Raw genomic sequence first — 17,589 nt, 5'->3', positions numbered from 1 at the left:
AAACCAGAATGACTTCATATGTTTGAAGTCTCTCATTCTGTTGAAGAACTCAGTATAATGCCTATAAAATGCTATTTTGCTTTGCCAAATGCTAGAGAAGTTACTGCCCAGAAATGATACTGTTTATCTATAGTCTGAGCAATGGAGCAGAATTTTGTAAACAGACAAGAGTGTCCCTTCTAAATACAGGTGATGCTGGTGGATCTTGGCATCAAGTGGTAGAACACTCCTCAAGTGAAATCAGTTAACCTACTGTGTTCACTTGGGCATCTGTATTCAGTCTTCCCATGCAGATCATGAAGCTGCACCCAGTTAGCAGTAATAAGAGCTAAATTAGTTTTATATTTTCATTCACTTTTCTAATTCCAGCACAAATAATTTTTTTTTTTTTGGTAAGAATTGTGGAATAGCAACACACACATCATCAAAACTCTTATTGACAAAGTTGCTTATAACAGGAGTGGATATATTTATAACTAGTCCTAAGCAGTACCAAGTGAGATAGACACACATGAATCTTGGAGAGAAGGTCACCTTATGGATGTTTGACTGTGCATTTGCACAAGAAGGGACAGTAGCCTCCTCTTCCAATACTGGCTTCAGCTCCAGTGAAGGTGGTCTGTTATCCCCTTGGAACTTACGAAAGATTATTAGGTAAGCCTTGGTAACCTGTTCTCTTGTTATGGTTTATCACAGTGCATTCCATAGCTCCTTACAGATTACTTGCAATAAATGAAAAGCACTCCAGAGACCAAATTTGGGAAGCAGAATGTGATCAAGCAGGATACTCTTTCCTTAGTACATTTCTGGAGAAAGAGCAGTTTAGTGCAGTGTGGTCTGTAATTGTGATCATGTCATGTCCAGAGAGAGAAGCTTGTGACAGTTTGATCATTATATGGAGGGAGATCTTACAAGACTGGCCTGAACTGTTGCAGAAGAAAGCTGTGATGGGCTAGGGTTACCAGCTGTGCCTGTAAATAACTTGGCTGGAGGAGCTTGTTTGTATGGGTTTGTATTTCACATCTGCACGGTCCCAAGATAAATACAGTTCTGTTGTGAACAACTGACTTGCCAAACAGAGCGTGTGCATGACTTATCTTCGTTCTGAGCCTACCATGTTTCAAGCTATTCCACCTGGGTTACAGAATTCAACCATCCCTTTTGTTGTTTTCACATTTTAATCACTGCTCCTTTACTTCTATCCAGGCAGGTAAAAATGCAGCCAACATTTCTTTTGTCTGCTGAGCTCAATTAATGCAGCAAGTGTTTCATTTGCTGCTCCAAGCTGCCTGCTCATGAAAATAAGCCAGTGCTCACAGAGTCAGTCAAGACAGGCAGATGTGGCTATGTGCAGCTATATATGTGACCCTCTAGTCTACAAAAGACATTGGTCTGCTATTTTATATCCAAGGTATGTAGGTCAGGAGAGTCATCCAGAAAGAGAAGATTAAGGTAATAAATAGACGAGCAATGTCAGCAGGGAGACTATAGGTGGCTTCTTGTAATCCAAGTTAAGTTACATCTCTTTACTGAGCTGTATTTTGGTGTCATTTGAGTTATCTGTGTAGCTGAGTCACTGGAAAGGTTTTTGAGGGTTTGTTTGGGTTTTTTTTGTTTTTCAGCAACTTTGAACCTCCACTGATGCATGAAGTCCCAGAGCCCCAGGGCAGTGGCACAGACAGTTCAGCAACCAGTTTGGGAAGCACTGTCACAGCATGTAAGAAGGTAACTTCTAAGTTCTTGTTATATTTAGAGACACAGCTATCCTAGGTTATAGCTTTGCTTTTTAGTTTTCACTTTATTGGGAAGTACAAAATTCAGCTGAAAGGGACTGATACAAAAGAATAAATTCTGGGTCCTGTTATGGTATCTTGCTGTTTTGTCTGCCTGGTCGATATACTTGTCTGGTCTCAAAATATATTATACCCACACGGGAGATACACTCCCCCTGAACATTTCTGTTTTTCATCATTACCTAATAATGGGAAATAAAAGCAGTGCATAGGAATGAAAATTCCTCCTCCCTAGGGCCAGGTTATGGCCGTACAATCCAAGGGCAGGGCCACTGCCAGAGCCCTGCTGAGGAGGGCAAGCCATCTTTCATCCCTCACTTTGCAATAACCCTCAGACCTCTGCTGTCTCCCACAGGCACAATTCTAGAGCTGATAAGAAAGCATTTGGTCTAACAGAGAAGTGTTATGAAACTTCACAGTTCATTCAGGTTTCCTACCCATAATTCTTCGGGGTGTTTTTTTCCTTTTCCTGCCACTAGTAATAATGCTTTTGGTTTGGTTTGTTGGCTTCTTTCAAAATAACAATATATATTTATATATGTAATCAGAGAAAGATAAACCATGTAGAAGATAAAGTTTTATTTTCCTCATCCTGAAAACCACGCTCTGGATGGGGGTGGTGAGTATTGTCTGTCTACAGAAATTTTGTTACATGTAAAACCTTCGCTACAAAAAAGAACTCAATAGACAGTGTGTGTGCTGGGACTGACTGGGCTTCTCCAGCTCACCCCAACATGGCTAAAAGACAAAGTGTCAGTATTTCATTTGATCAAAGGGTTGGTTTGTTTCCAAGAGAACACCTGATTTTTTTGAAAAAAAAAAATGCTGCTGACTCCCTCTGGAATTTTCATATAGGCAGAAAATCCGTTGTGTGGGAGCACATCTTAAAAGTTCATTTAGCCTCGGAGTTGTCTATTTTCGGCCAGACTGAAGGACAGTGGCACAGCACTGAAAAGTGCCCCCGCTCAGTGGTTACAAACACGCCCAGCATGGTCACCTTTGGAAGCAACACTCTCTATTAAAGGCTGGCCTTTTCCATGTGATTTAGAGCTGCCTCACCACTCTGATCCCGTACGTCTGAACTTTTCATTGTACACGAGTTGATTGTATGATTGTCGACACACTAGAAGAAGTGATTCACTTCTGCTAACACTTCTGACACACAACAGGGTATTTTGGGCTTCTTTACAGCATTGTCATAGAATGCATTACCATTCCTTTTTTTATGTGTGGAAAAGTATAAAGAATTACCAAAAATAGGCCGTTAGCTTCTCCTTTAGCCTCTGTTAGTTACAGTGATTTTTAAGCTGGATGTGGGATTGGTGGTGGAACAAAGCACTGTGGGTCCCTGCCTCAAGGGAACAGTTCTGACAGTTGACTTGCATGTTAGAGTGAGTCATTGTGCTTGGCATGAGTGATTCCTGTCAGGAACCATATGAGATGTGGCCTGTTAATGCACAGACCAGTCTGAAAGAGTGCAGAAGATGTGCCCCCTGATACCGCATTCTCTGTCCCACTTTCGTATCTTTTTTGATGAGTAGCAATTAACCAAAGCAATTAAGACGATCAGCCACGAAGACACAGATGTTTCATTTGTAGAGCAGAGCCCTTTTAATGTTGTCTCGACTATAGATATTTACTGTATTTTAATGTCTTAGGATCTAAATCAGGGAGCAGGAAGCTGTTACACTAAACTCTTATGCGGTATTTTCCTCTGGGAACGAGTGACTTTTCTACTCCGCACTCTGCTAGAGGCTGATTTAGTTCATTGATTCACAACACACTGAGTAATGCTGACGGCTAAGTCTCTATCTAAATGAGAGTGGAAAACTTTTTTTTAGAACCATGAATTACTGCTGATTTCACATTTAGTGCATGATGCAAATTCATCCTGAATTATTTTCTGAGTGTGATGATCCTGCTCTGAACCAGATACAGAGCAGTGTAGCGTGTGCAGCTGGTACACCTAAGTACGGTCAGTGAATCAAGTTCTGCTTTCAGGGGTACCGTAGCAAATCAGAAGCAACTTTGCTGAATTCAGCAAAATTGCTAACAAGGTATGTCAGTGGGATCAGCCCAGAACTTGTCTCAATTAGATAAGAATGAAGAGAAGTATGGGATAGGAGGAGGAAATTTTGGCAAGTGATGCTGTTTGCCTTAAATGTGCAGGCTACAAAAGCAGGATGCTGACTGACAGCCGGAGGTAGTACAAGTTTAGGGTTCTTACCCTTCGGTACAGACCAGCTCAGCATATTCTGAAAATATGCTTAAATGCAAAAATGGCAATCAGAATGCCCTGGTAGAGTTACATCTCCAAGCAATACCAGTTCTCACATTGCATTTGATTAATTAATTAGCCCTGTTAATTTATGCCAGCTCCCCCAGGCTTATACACTTTTGATCATCACAGTCATACATTATTTTACCATCAGGACTTCAGTATAGCCCTTTAAAAGCATGAATACCCCAACAGGTTTTAATACATATGCAGACTCCCACTTTATATAAGCACATGCACCTCTTCAACAGGGGGAACTTCCTCACAACAGCAAGGTGCTCTAAGAAGTGTCACTCTTGCTGCATGTTTGTCTTTGACCATGATAATATTGCTCTGTTACCAAAGAAACGTGCCCAAAGGTTCACGTGGCTTCTCTGGATGCATTTGGCAGAGCAGGTGTGTGTAACCCTACTGCAATCAGCACTGAGGGGTGGCTCATTTAGAGGAATTCATCCTTCGTCTGAAGAAGTACTAATGGGAAAGTTCTGAGCAGTAAGATGTCCTTAATGGTCCTAATGCATTTCATAAGGTAGAGTTTAAACTCATCCATAGTTTACCCCTCATTCCTGCCACTGCTTACACAAATGTCTCCTGATCACCACTCCTATATGTGAAAAACAGCATATTACTGTAAGGAGGCCTTTCCTACATGTGCCTCCCTTTTCCTCAGCCCTGTTTTTATCAGTAGTTCCCAGAGGCTTTCCAGGTGACTTTGGGCCAACCTGTATTCCTTAGATTGCTGACCTACACCAGCTTCTGCTGTGTGGACTCAAGCATATCTGGTTTTGCTTTTCTCACCCATCTTCTTCAAATCCAAATTGCTGCAAGTTGTTTTCTCCAGCCCCCAGTAGTAAAAGTGTTATGCCTATTGCACGCTTGTTCACATTCCTGGCTGCATTCTCAAGTGCATGTGCAGAACTACATATGCAGAATCTGCCCAGGGAAAACGGCATCCTGCTAATGTTGTTCATTTCTGTGAGGTTACTTAAAAATCACATGCTGTCCAAAACTTCCATGTAATCAATTCTGCCCTGACTTCAAAGCCTCTTATGAAAAGATGCATACAAAAATTAAATGTACTATAAAGCCTTGCAATTGATAAACCATCCTGGAACAACCCAAGCTTGGGAGCTATGACCTAACCTGATGAAATGTCTGTTCAGGAGAGTTATTTCTTCTGTTGCTGCTTTGCCAGTATTTGCTTCCTGCTAAAAACATCCTCTGAAAGAATGACAGAGCTACAACGGGTCATTTAACATCCCACAGGAGGAAAACTAGGTGAGATTCGGACTACCCAGCTCATTTCATGGGTTTATCCCCCTCGATATACACCTGCTGTGGTCTAGCTGTTCAGAAGTGTTGGGTGTACACGCCATTTCTGAGGCTTGTTTCTGCAGGATAATTTCTGCCTATTCCAGTTTCTCAGAAACTATCTGAGATTTAGGAAACAAGTGATTAAGGCTGAAGACAAATTCACTGGAATTTTTAAGGAAATGAAACAAGATTGCTTCTTACAGGAAAAGCTGTTTGAGCTAAAGAGAACTGCTTCCTCTGCAAAATTATGTCTTAACAGGTAATTAGATCATCAGCCTTTGAGGATGAAAAGATTAGAATCAGACGAAATCTGAAATCATATATGTGTGTGTGCACATGTATATGTTCAGTGCTTTATGTCTTCATTAAAGTCTCAGAGGATGGTGATTTTTAGACGAGAGGAAAAAAAATGTGTGATTCTAGATGTAGTAGTTCAGTATTTCCACATTTGAAAGCATCCCTTTAAAAAAGAAAAACAACAACAACAACAACAACAAAACAACCATTTATAACACTAACAGGAAATTGTTTCTTTTGGATATGAAGTACATTATTTTCCCCATCTAGTCTCAGAGTTAGTTATGGTGGCAGGAATCTCTTTGCGCTGAGACAGGAGGTTATAAAATTTATTGAGTGTAGAGTCATGCAGCTGGTAAACAAGATTAGCTGGCAGCCCCCAAGAAGAGACTGGTGTTGATATGAGACACTCATGAGTCTTTGTAATTCTCAGAACAAAGGCCTTGGGCACAGTGCTTTTTATGAGTGTTTTGTGAACCCTGAATCTGTATTCATAGAATGCTAGAGTGATTAAAGTTGGAAAAGACCTCTAAGATCATCAGGTCCAACCATCAACCAAACACTACCGTGACCACTAAACCAGGTCCTGAAGTACCACATCCACATGTTTTTTGAACCCCTCAAGGGATGGTGACTCCACCACCTCCCTGGGCAGCCTGTTCCAATGTCTCACCACTCTGTCAGGAAAGAAATTCTTCCTGGTATCCAGCTGAAACCTCCCCTGGGATAACTTGGCTCACTTCCTCTCGTCCTATTGCTGGTTACTTGGGAGTAGAGACCAACATCCACCTCACTCCAGCCTCCTTTCAGGGAGCTGTAGAGAGGAATGTTGTCTCCCCTCCACCTCCTCTTCTCCAGACTAAACAATCCCAGGTCCCTCAGTCTCTCCTCATAAGCCGTATTCCCCAGACCCTTCACAAGATTTGTTGTCCTTCTTTGGACCTGCTTCAGCACTGCAATGCCTTCCTTACACTGTGGCACCTAAAGCTGAACCCAGCAGTCAAGCTGTGGCCTCAGCAGTGCTGAGTCCAGGGACATGATCACTGCCCTGGTTCTGCTGCACACACTATTTTTGATCCAGGCCAAGATACCATTGGCCTCCTTGGCCACCTGGGCACACTGCTGGCTCATGTTCAGCTGGCTATCCACTAACACCCCCAGGTCCTTTTCCACCAGGCAGTTTCCAGCCACTCCTCCCCAAGGCTGGAGTGTTGCCTGGGGTTGTGAATCAAGTGCAGGACCCGGCACTTGGCCTTGTTCAACCTCATCCAACTGACCTCAGCCCATTGCTCCAGCCTGTCCAGATCCCTCTGCAGAGCCTTCCTAGCTTCGAGCAGATCAACACTCCCACTCAATTTGGTGTCATTGATAAAGATATTAAACAAGACTGGTCCCAGAACCAAGCCCTGAGGGACATGGCTCATGACCGGTCACCAACTGGATTTAACTCCATTCACCACAACTCTCTGGGCGCGGACATCCAGGCAGTTTTTAACCCAGGAAAGAGCCCACCTGTCTATGCCACAAGCCCCCCACTTCTTCAGCAGAATGCTGTGGGAAATGGTGTGAAAGGCCTCAGAAGCTCATCAGAAGAAGCCCCATAGCAGGGCTGGAGTACTGAGAAACAGTCACTACAAAGGTGCAAAGCCCTTGTGGAGGGCCCCAAGAAGGGCACTAAAGCAAGCCAAACTTGCAGGCTGTGGTGTTCCCCACTACTCCCATCTGTCTTCTGCTGACTTTGATTCAGAAATCAATAGCAGGGAGTGCAGTATTAACTACCTAACCGGCTTTCTGCCAGCAAGATAAAAATTAGAGTAGGTGTTAGTCTGTGGGTGGTAATAAGCTTACGTCTGAGTATTAGAAAACTGTGTCAACTGGCCGGATCAGCTTTCCACAGTCATTCATCGGCCCCGAGAAATGAAGAGGCCTCACAAGTCCTCTTACTTCCCTCCCTAAGGAAGGGATCCAGGCTTAGAGATTGTGTTCCTGAAGTAGGACAAGGGTGTGTTGGTGCAAAACATGCAGTAAGGTAAAGTACAGTACTGTGGATAGTTTTTTTTTTCCCCAGGTAGAACAAGAAATCTATAGTTGAATGTATCATTATTAAAATAAAAGGCTGAAGAGCTAGAGTACAGCCTGTTTCCATGTAATGCAATAATTGTGAGATTTACAAATAAAATCCACGTCCATTTCACAAGCATACTTCTTAACTCTGTTGCCTGAGGAAGATGATAAACTGCACAAAATGTTCTATAAGCACCATCATTGTTGCAGCTATTCTTTTCCTGCTGTTACCTGACTGTTTTAAAAACACTAAGGTTCCCTCTTTTTCATGGAAAAACATTGGTAGGGAGGCAGCAAGTAAGGAATTCAGTTTAATCTAAGCATCAGACTTGCAAAGCTGGCTTTGCCTCTGTGGCCTGCAGATAAGTGTAGCCCCAGTTTGGTTTCGTTTGAGCAAAGCTGGTGGCATAAGCTGCAGGACTGAGTCAACACAGAGAGACTGAATACAAATTTTGGTCTTGGGGTCACTGGCTGAGCTCAGTACTCATTACAGCAGGTCTTAAGTACTTGAGCTTTTCTGAAAGCAGAAAATGTGTTTAAGAGTTTGCAGCTTTGGCCATCCCAGAAATGGGGCTGCTGGCAAAGTGAATAGTGCTGGTCTCTTGTGGGGGAAAGAGGGTAAACCACAAGGGCTGAAAGTTTGTGCACTGTGGTATCATTAAATAATTCATTTTCCCAACTTCTGTGTTTATCACTTTAACACAGAACAAAACTCCTAGCAGTATTTTCCAGTAGAAACGTTTGGTTTAGGCATCTCCTCCAACTATCTCAAAGGACTTTCATTTCTGAAAGAAAATAGTCTAGTACTTTAGGGAATATATATATATAAATCACTTAATTTTAGGTGCATAAACTGGACGGGTCCAAAAGGAGCAGGGCTCCCAGTCTTGCCACCACAAAATTTTGTAGGCAATGTTCCCCTGAGGTACAACAACAGACTTCAGGCCCCCAAAATACAGGAGGGCCAAGTAAATTTTTTAATTATTTTAACTATTTTTAATTCTTTTAACAGATTCTCTGCAGTAACAGTGTGCTAGAATCAACAGACTACTGGCTACAGAACCAGAGGACACCATGCCAAATTGGCTTTCTGGAAGACAAGTCAGAAAGCAACTGTGCCTCAGTAAGTACACGCTGTAGCCTCCTCTGGGGAAAAATGCACTGAGAGTTATTTGGGTAGGGTGTGGGGCCAACCACAGTGCATGTTGCATTAAAAAATTACTAACGGACCTTGAAATTATAGCAATCTCTCTCCAGTGTCTGTCATGTCCAGCTTTCTGCTTAAAGCAACCATACAAAGCAAAAATGCATACAGATTTCTATAGAGACCATGTTAATAAAGGTGACTGCAGAGATTTCCCCACATTTTGCCTTTGGACTTTGTGGCTCTCTTTTTTTTTTTATGTTCATAATCTGCAACTGACAAGAGAGAAAAATAAGACAAAGAGAAAATTATTCCAGAATAATTCCATAACTTGTGAAGTGTCAGGTTGGAAAGAGCAGATGATTAAAAGGCTGCTCAATGTTCTTAAAGACACAGAGATACAATTAAAGAGAAAACTCTTTCCATATGAGATGAGGAGAAGCCGCTAAAGAACTCAAACTGAATTATTTTACATTTGAAATGAAATTTAAATCTCATTATTGCAGGTTATAACGCAATTAAGAACAGCTTTTAGTTAAGAGTGTACATGAAGAAACAGGAATTGTTGTGTTGCTTTACACATTACCTTCATGAAACTGGATAGATGGGCATTGCTATGATTGTAGTAGGTTTTTATTTGATGAAGAACCCAGGAGAGCAGATCCTTACTGGGAATCCCATTTGATTGCTACTCCCTGGCCCCAGAGAGCCAATCAAGGGCATTAGAAAAGAGCAGTTTTATCTCAGGCAGAAGGTTTCCAGCACTGCTCGTGCTGCACGCAACCTCAAGACCAGCTGAGGGCTCCTATGGAATCAGCTAGGATTCCCTCATGGACATGGACGTTTCAGCTCAGAAATGAAACTGATGAACTCAGACACCTGCTGTCAGGAAACTGAGTCCCCCTCCCGTGGCGGGGGTGACTGGAGGCTCTCTGTCTTGCCTGGGGGTGATGCAGCATGCTTGAGAACAGCAGGAGTGAAAACACAAACAGCGTAGCAGCAGCAGTCAGAAGCTGGGAATGGTCAGAGGGACAGGGCTCACTTCACCCTCATGCTGTCCTCTGGACTATCAATTTCCACAAGACAGAGTGAGCAAAACACACAACCTAACCCGAGTGTGCTGCTGAGCAGCCAGGCGAGGCATGAAGGTGAGAAGCTGCACAGAGCCCCATTGTCTGTTTTGAATGATGCTGGGTGAAGGAAGGGGATATTAAGGAGTAATGGTGAGTGGCATTAATTTCCTAGACTCACAAAACTAGACAGACAGCATTTTCCTGTTCTTTGAGCATTCTGCCCCTATTCTCCCAAGCAAAAGGGTCACAGTATTAGGAAGTACAAACCCTGTTTGATAGCAGCTGAAATGCTGTCACAGGAGCAGTATCCTGAACACCTTCTTAACAGGCTCATCAGGCAGGTGACCAGCAGCGTCCCGGTTGTCCAGTACAGGAAAGGGTTGCTTTTAATGCAAAAACCACTGACCTCAGTCACTTGGGTTTACTGTTCTGTATTTCATAGCCTAAAAAAGGCTTATTTTCTCAGAGGAGATGATGACTCTGAATAATAATAATATAAAAATGAATTATGACTTGCTTTTTGGTATATTGAGCTTTGACTTTATTCTCCATGTTTCTTTGAATCTTATAGGAAATTATAGGGAAAGCAACTTTTATAAGAAAGCAAACAGGTGGTGTAAATATGGATTCTTTTCTCTATGATCTGTTTACTGAGATAATGAAGAATGTATTTTTGCCATCATAGCAGCTGGGTCTTCAGAACTGGCTGCTGACCTGGCTCCTGAACAGCTCGCTGTCCAAAGCAAGTACCCAGGCACTGTCAGTGTCACTGCACTTTAACCAAGCTCTTAAATGGATTCAGGAGGAGGTTAAGGATGCCATTACACACTAATTTAAGCTGGTCAGATCAGGTCTTTTTAGGTCTCACCTCCTCCACCATTCCCTACTTCATCTTTTTTACTGTCCTGGCATTTGTACAAATGTGCAGTAAGTCAGTTTGGAGAGAAAAGTAACTATGAAATTAAGAAATTAGTTTTTCTGTCCAGTTTTTTCTTGAATCATCTCACCATATTGTCAGACAAATGCCAGTGCTCATTCAAGTGGTGGAACAAAAACACTCAGGAACCAGCTCCCACAAATTAATTAGAACTGATTGATAACATATGCAGAAAGGGAACATCCTTGGCAAGGTGTATTTTGAGGGAAACAAAGAAAGCAGCTTTCAATTGAACTGAAGTAGACTGAATTTTTTTTTGTTGTTGTTTCTTCACTGCAGTCTTTAAAGATACTACGTATCTTCAGATGTTTAGGTACAGACCTGCAGGTTTATAGAGTGTGCTAACGATAGTGTGGACACTGGCTCAGGCTGTTGAACTCTTAAGTACTGAGACATTTTCTATTTCCTAATCGGGGCCCCTGTCTCCACTAAGTTCTGCAGAGTCTCCAAAGGATGAAAGCATGCCCTTACTGAAGGGTGGAGATCTGGTCCTGCAGGAGTTGAGAAAGGAGGTGGTTTCTTCCCAGGAGGAAGAGAATTAGTCAGCAAGGCTCTTTCTGCACCCAGCTATGGAAGTGCAATCTTGAATCCCAGAGGCTTTTTGTTGGCTGGGTTTTTTAGAATCCAAACCATATACATGTTGTGACTAGTGACTGTACCTAGCTGAAACCACTGTTGTGTTTTCCTGCGTTTGAAGATTTCCATTTCCTAGCAAACACAGCAAAGCCCTGTTCGTCTGCATAAGGTGGACAGACCTACATACCAAGAGGTTTGCCCTCCCTCACAAGGTCGCATGCGCACCCTCAGCAGTTTGCTGTAGTGGCAGAGGATTACAAGGGTGTTTATTTTACCTTTCACTCAACTATCTTTAAGAACAGCATTGTGTCTTTCAGAAATCAAAATCCATCCATTGCTTTCCAGATCTAAGCCATAATTATGAGAGGTATTTTTAGTTTTAAGTCCCATCTTCCTATTCAGCCTGACTATACCTTAATTATATCCTGACAAGGAGCAGGAATCAGCAGCTGCATGCACAGTTGTGGCACTGAGTCCTAGTCCTTTCTCGGGCGTGTGTGGGTGTTTGTGCTGCTGTGGTAAGGAACTGTGCCTTCCAGAGAGCCCCTCTCACTTCTATGGAAGAAGAAGGACCCTCCACTTCACCACTTACTGCCTTATGGAGCCCAGCACAGGCAGGCTGAGCACTAGGTTAAGAGGGAAGGGTTATTTGTGGAGGACCCAGCATGGTACCACAGCTGCATACCCATCAGCATTTCACATGGGCTTATTCACACTGCCTCCATGCTCTGCTTTGTCAAGAGACAGACTCTTGTGCTACCTCCAGAGTGGACATCTGCAGTGCTTGCTGCTGCTGCTACACACACAGACTCCCTCCAGCACGAGCTGCAGTGTGAGGCTTGTAGAAATTTTTAAAACATTAAGTGCACAGGGCACTGGAAAGAGCAGATGGTGCATGTGGCATACATATTTATTGGCATATTTTCTTTAAGTCGTAAGTGACAATTAATTACATCAAACCCAAAGGAATAAGCCTTAATGGGAAGAAAATATTCACAGCTGTTTTTGAAGCAATAGATTATGAAGAGATGACTTGGGATGATTCATTAAGGCAGCCCAGCCATTAAAGTAGGGATAGTCTTTAGAATATCAAGACCTATAAATCCACCACATCATTTGAGATATGCACATTCTGAAGAGTAATTTGGACTAAATTTTAGGTACATTACTGCTAAAAAATGCTGGAGGGAGAGCAGCGTAACACATCCCTCTGACAACATACAAAGTGTACCTAAAAAAGAATTGTGACTGGGCTGGGGAGACATAGGAAAGTCACATCAGGACCTTATTTAGGTAAACCTGAGTGACTCACAGAAGATCTCATATACTGGGTCATCCCTTTTCAGAAACACTCCGTTTGGGCTTGCAAGCAGAGTGGTTAGAAATCGCATCAGCATGTTAGATAGCCGTTGTGCAGCTCGTGGGAGAGGCTTTTAGATAGAATCTGAAATGAATAATGTGATTTTTGTGGCCATCCTGATGAAAATACAGGGAAGAAGGGGAAGAAGACTTTCTCCACTGACAGCTAGAGAGGGAAATTGTCACTCTCTAATTGCGTGAAGGACTGTACAACAGAAGGAAGGCCCAGACTTGGCTTCAAGCTGATATTTCCCCAACCTGCCCTGCATCCTGTTGAAGTTCTGGGCAGAGAAACTGTCAGTAGAGTGCCATGGTCCCTCGTGGACAAGGATGGACTGTTCAATGGTTTGCAGTAGCCTGATCTTAGTTCGGTGTGGTAAGGAAGGTAGGACTGCATAGCTAAGGGATACCTGTTGTGAAGCCTCCTGAGTTTAGATCACAGTGCAGGTGAGCGTGAGCTTCTTCATGCGCTGGGGTTATTGCTTAGAAGTTCTCCCACCCATCCAACACTGCTGCCTCACACTTCCAGTCATGTACAGCCTTTTGCAAGCAGCTATGTGGCAGATCTCATACTTCCACAATAATATTTTTATTTCTACATTTCACAGCTGTTTCCTCTGCCAGAATCATTTTGGCAAGCATGGAAATTAATGTGAGACAAGCAATTCATCCAAATGTTAATGGATAATTAGCTCTCTCTTCCAGAAGATGCTTTTTAATTCTGAGTCACTATCAGGCTATTCCAAGCACCTCATATAAGACCTATTCCAATTCAAGATCAGCTTTAACCATTTAAATACAAAGGATCAAATTCTACCATGTGTGGAGGAGAGAGCTACCTCTGTTGCACCATTCCCAGTTTCCTATCTACCAAAATGTAGAGCTATGCGTATTAATTATAACTGTTGATGACTCCAAAAAGAAGTGATGAAAGCCAATGGCAGGGAAAATAAGTGACCAAAATTTAGTCAGTGGAGGAAAGGAAATTATAATCTAAAAGCAAACAACTGCAGCATAAAAGCAACAACTGGCAATTTCCAGTTTCCTTATTTCTTATCAAGTATCTCAGGTCTCTACCAAAAGGAGAGGTCAGTCTTTGTAACACATCCTCCTTCAGCAGGCATTTACCTCTAGGCTCAGGGAAGGGAAACACTTGGGAGTTACCCAATTACATTTTTCCATCCCATGACATCACACCAATTCAATAGCAAGGCAGGAAACAAACCTCTGCCTGCTTCCCAAAGGTGCTCAGAGGTGGGGCAACAGGAGATGAAATAATAGTACTGACAAAAAAAAAGAAAGGTGGGAGAACACTTTGTAGACTATTATCTGACACTGAACAAGCTCAGCGTGCAGTCTGTGAACAGCTGGGATCGCTTTCTCTCCCAGAAGCCACAGGAAAGTGTCGTTTCCTTTCCACACTTCAGCACGGAGGTGCCACAAGCTGGCGGCTCTGCACGAAGGCATTTTAAAGCAGCACAGTACAGCACCCGAAGGCAGCTGAATAAAGCTCACTTGCTAGGCATTACAACACTATGCACAACAAGGATGCACATCCACACTCCTGCCTCAGATCATCCTCATTTCCTCTTCCTTAGGGGCTGTGTGGCTGCACAGTTACCTCTCTGAATAGCTGGGGATCTTGTGAGTGGGCCTGAGCAAGTGCAAAGACTGCCCCAGGCAGCTTGTCCAGTTGCCTCTGCTCCAGTTCAGACTGCTGCTGGCTGCAGCAGGAGAGCTTCAGTGAGATAAAATGAGCAATTTTTTTATGACACAGATACACACAGGTGTCCCCAGAGTGTAAGTGAGAAGAACCTGAAGAATGTACTAAGGTTGGGAGTTCTGTGTAGCTTTGTGCTCTTAGCATTCAGAAGAGGAAAGCCAACTTCCACTGTCAGCTGCACCCAGTTGCAGTCGAGTGTTTTGACCTAGGTATTTTCTTCTCCAGAACTCAGCACCTCATATAGGCAAAGAAAATGTTCGGTAACATGTATCAGATCTATCAAAATGAGGTTTTCTAGCTAAAATAACTTAATGTATCATGGACAGTTTAAAGAATTTCCCAGCTTGCACCTTAAACAGTGTATTTGGATAAGATAAGTACTTCCTGACCCACACCTCTCCCTTGCCCCTTTTTTTGTCCCTGAAAGGTGCTTAAAGAACTCTGTGAGAGAATATTACTGAACTTCATTATTTCATACTGGATTCTGGAAATCAGTAGATCAACCTTCAAAGGGGACAAGACCTAAATCTGTCAAAAACTACATGTAATGAGGCAAAACATTGTTCCAAAGCAGATTTGGATTTGTGTGCATAAAAACAGTTTGACAAAGAGGTTGAATTAGATTTAAATTAGTTTGACTAAGTATTTTTTTAAGAATCAAGAGAATACCTAGGATTACAGCCTCAGTAAAGATGCATAATTATGGTTTCTGGTTTTCTGTTTACCAGCAGAAATAATTTCAGGCTCAACTGAAAGCACTGAAAGAGCACATTCAAGCTGATAGGAAAGGAAATAAAGGAGAAGTGGGGAAAGAAGGAAATTTCAAAGTTCAGTTAAGGCTTTCTTTCTAATTATGCAGTGGCATTTAGGATCTTGAGAGCATATATTTAAGATGTCAACCTAACTGACTTGAGGAATCTTTTTAATGTGACTGAATACCACATTCTGCAAGTGTGGTAGGCATGGTGATTCATGATTTAGTTTTTGAAAAAATTTTTGGGATCTGAGATGATGGTATTGTAGAAGACACTTTTTTTTTTTTTATGGATGCTAACACAAAGCAGTCCTCTAAAAATAGGCAGAAAAAGAGAGGGCAGCACCAAAGTAAACCCCTACTTACGCAAAAGCAGATGGACCTACAGGCCCCTTCCTTCCAAGGACACATTTGGCAACAGAGCCTCCCCCAGTGGCTCTGAGAGCCTTAAATGGGAAGAGTGAAGAGTCCAGTGGCCTGACAAAGCCATATCAGACAACCTCCTATACCAACAGACTCCATCGCAAAAGATGAGCTTTGGGCTTCGGCTTTTTTCAAGCCAAATTTTAAGCCCTGATGGTCTGTGGGAGGCAGGTGAGAAGAACAAAGAAGGCGGGAGGGTGGGTAACTCTGATGAGGAGACAGACTGTGTTGCCACCAGGGCTGACAGTGGAAGGAGGAACTGATGCTTCTGCCCCACCAGTGTTCTTCTTGTGACTCCTCTGCAGTCTGCAGGATCTGCTATCTGATGTGCTTGACATGCCACACAAAGCTTCTGTCTTGAGATTTCAAGAGATTTCATTTCAAGAGATTTGATCTTCATTTTCAATCAAGATATACTTTATGAGTGCATGTGGTCAAGGTCTCCATGTGACAATCTGTAGTCACTTTGAACCTGCTGAATGATATCTATCTGATTTGACAACAGGTCAAAGGTCCCAGAGGTTAAAGTTCCTACTGGTCTCATGAATGTAGATGAAATTGAGAGATTAAAAGTGCACCAGACGAGTGTGAATTCAAACCTTGTGTATACAACAGAGATACAAAGCAAAGCCACCCCTTTGTAGACACTCTACCCAAAGAAAAGCAGCAGCTAGAGCTTACACCTCAAGGTGCTGAAACGTTAACCTTGACACATAAATACATAGCTAAACAGGCTTTCCTAATCCCAGTCAGAAAATCAGCTGTTTTCCAGACCACTTCATCAGCACAAGAACGTGTCATATTTCTTCTATTTCAAGTGATATTGCTGCTTCAGAGCTTTACCTATTTATAACCTCAGAGCTGGGGCAGGGCCACCCCAGGACGGGTAACGCCCACACGGGCAGACAGATGCTGTGCAGGTCTCCTGCTTTCATATTACTGCTTTCCTAGCAGTTTGTGTCTGATCTTCACCAGGCTTTGTTTAACAGGACTAACCTAGCTTAGTAGATTTAAGGCTGTGTTTAGAGACCGTGAGCTGCTGAAATTAGAGGTTGTGCCATGTGTTGTGAACTTAGTGTTCAGAACAGGGTATGTTATCTTCAGAATTGCAGTGGAAACCACTAGCTAGTTGCTAAGAGTCTGTTTTATGTGGAAAAGGTCTCTAAAGAGCAAACTGGTTCAGTCACAGAATAAGTGGGTTTCTTTATTTGTACTTTATCTAGAGATTTCTATCAGGTTAGACATTGAGATTAACGTTCACGGAGCTGAGAACACTGCCATCAAACCATATCTGTTACAAAGCTGTGATTGCTGTTGCTTGGAACATTGGTCAGCTGTTGTGTGCTGAATGCAAATACTGTTAAGGGAAGGATGAAGCATTCCTTTTCATAGGGGAGAAAACATGACAGCCTTGGTTTAAGAACTTAATCTTATGACCCAGGAAGCAAGAAGCACTGGTGGGCTTGGTGGGAAGAAGGAAGAGTTGAGGGCAACATCCTTATCCGTTAGATTTTGCAAACCTGATTTTAATTTTCTGACTGTGTATTTTGATGCATATTTATCATACATCTGAGCTCAGTCAAAACCCATCATCAGACCTTTGTGTTTCCCTCCTTCGGTCCCACCTCATTTTCTCAAAGTCTGAGAACGCTTACAGAAAGCTGCACTTTTACTGCAGAAGGAGCTCACTAACCAGGGGAGGGAGCAAAGGGGACTGTTTTTAATCTAGAGGCAGTAGTTTCGGCTCCATGGAATCTAATCCTGAAACCCTTTGCAGGGAAGTCTTTAAGCAGAGATTTATCAAGAGATATATTTCAGAGGGGGGTGACAGCCATGGAGCTGCCCTGCACAGTG

At 42.7% G+C, this 17,589-nt stretch overlaps 1 protein-coding gene across 2 annotated transcripts in view; it reads left to right on the top strand.

Moving 5' to 3' along the window:
* The first annotated feature begins 1,641 nt into the window (after positions 1–1,641).
* SPHKAP (SPHK1 interactor, AKAP domain containing) overlaps positions 1,642–17,589 on the top strand; it is a 41,305-nt gene continuing 25,357 nt past the window's right edge. For both annotated transcript variants that reach the window (XM_008949243.1, XM_008949242.1), the window contains exons 1-2: positions 1,642–1,725; positions 8,759–8,869. In XM_008949243.1, coding sequence (XP_008947491.1) covers positions 1,642–1,725; positions 8,759–8,869 — 195 coding nt within the window. The remainder of the gene's footprint in view (positions 1,726–8,758; positions 8,870–17,589) is intronic.

This window comes from Merops nubicus, unplaced genomic scaffold, assembly GCF_000691845.1.
Source record: "Merops nubicus isolate BGI_N331 unplaced genomic scaffold, ASM69184v1 scaffold18121, whole genome shotgun sequence".
NCBI classification, from domain to species: Eukaryota; Metazoa; Chordata; class Aves; order Coraciiformes; family Meropidae; genus Merops; species Merops nubicus.
Note: the sequence above shows the minus strand (reverse complement) of the source record. Positions and strands in the feature narration are given on the sequence as shown.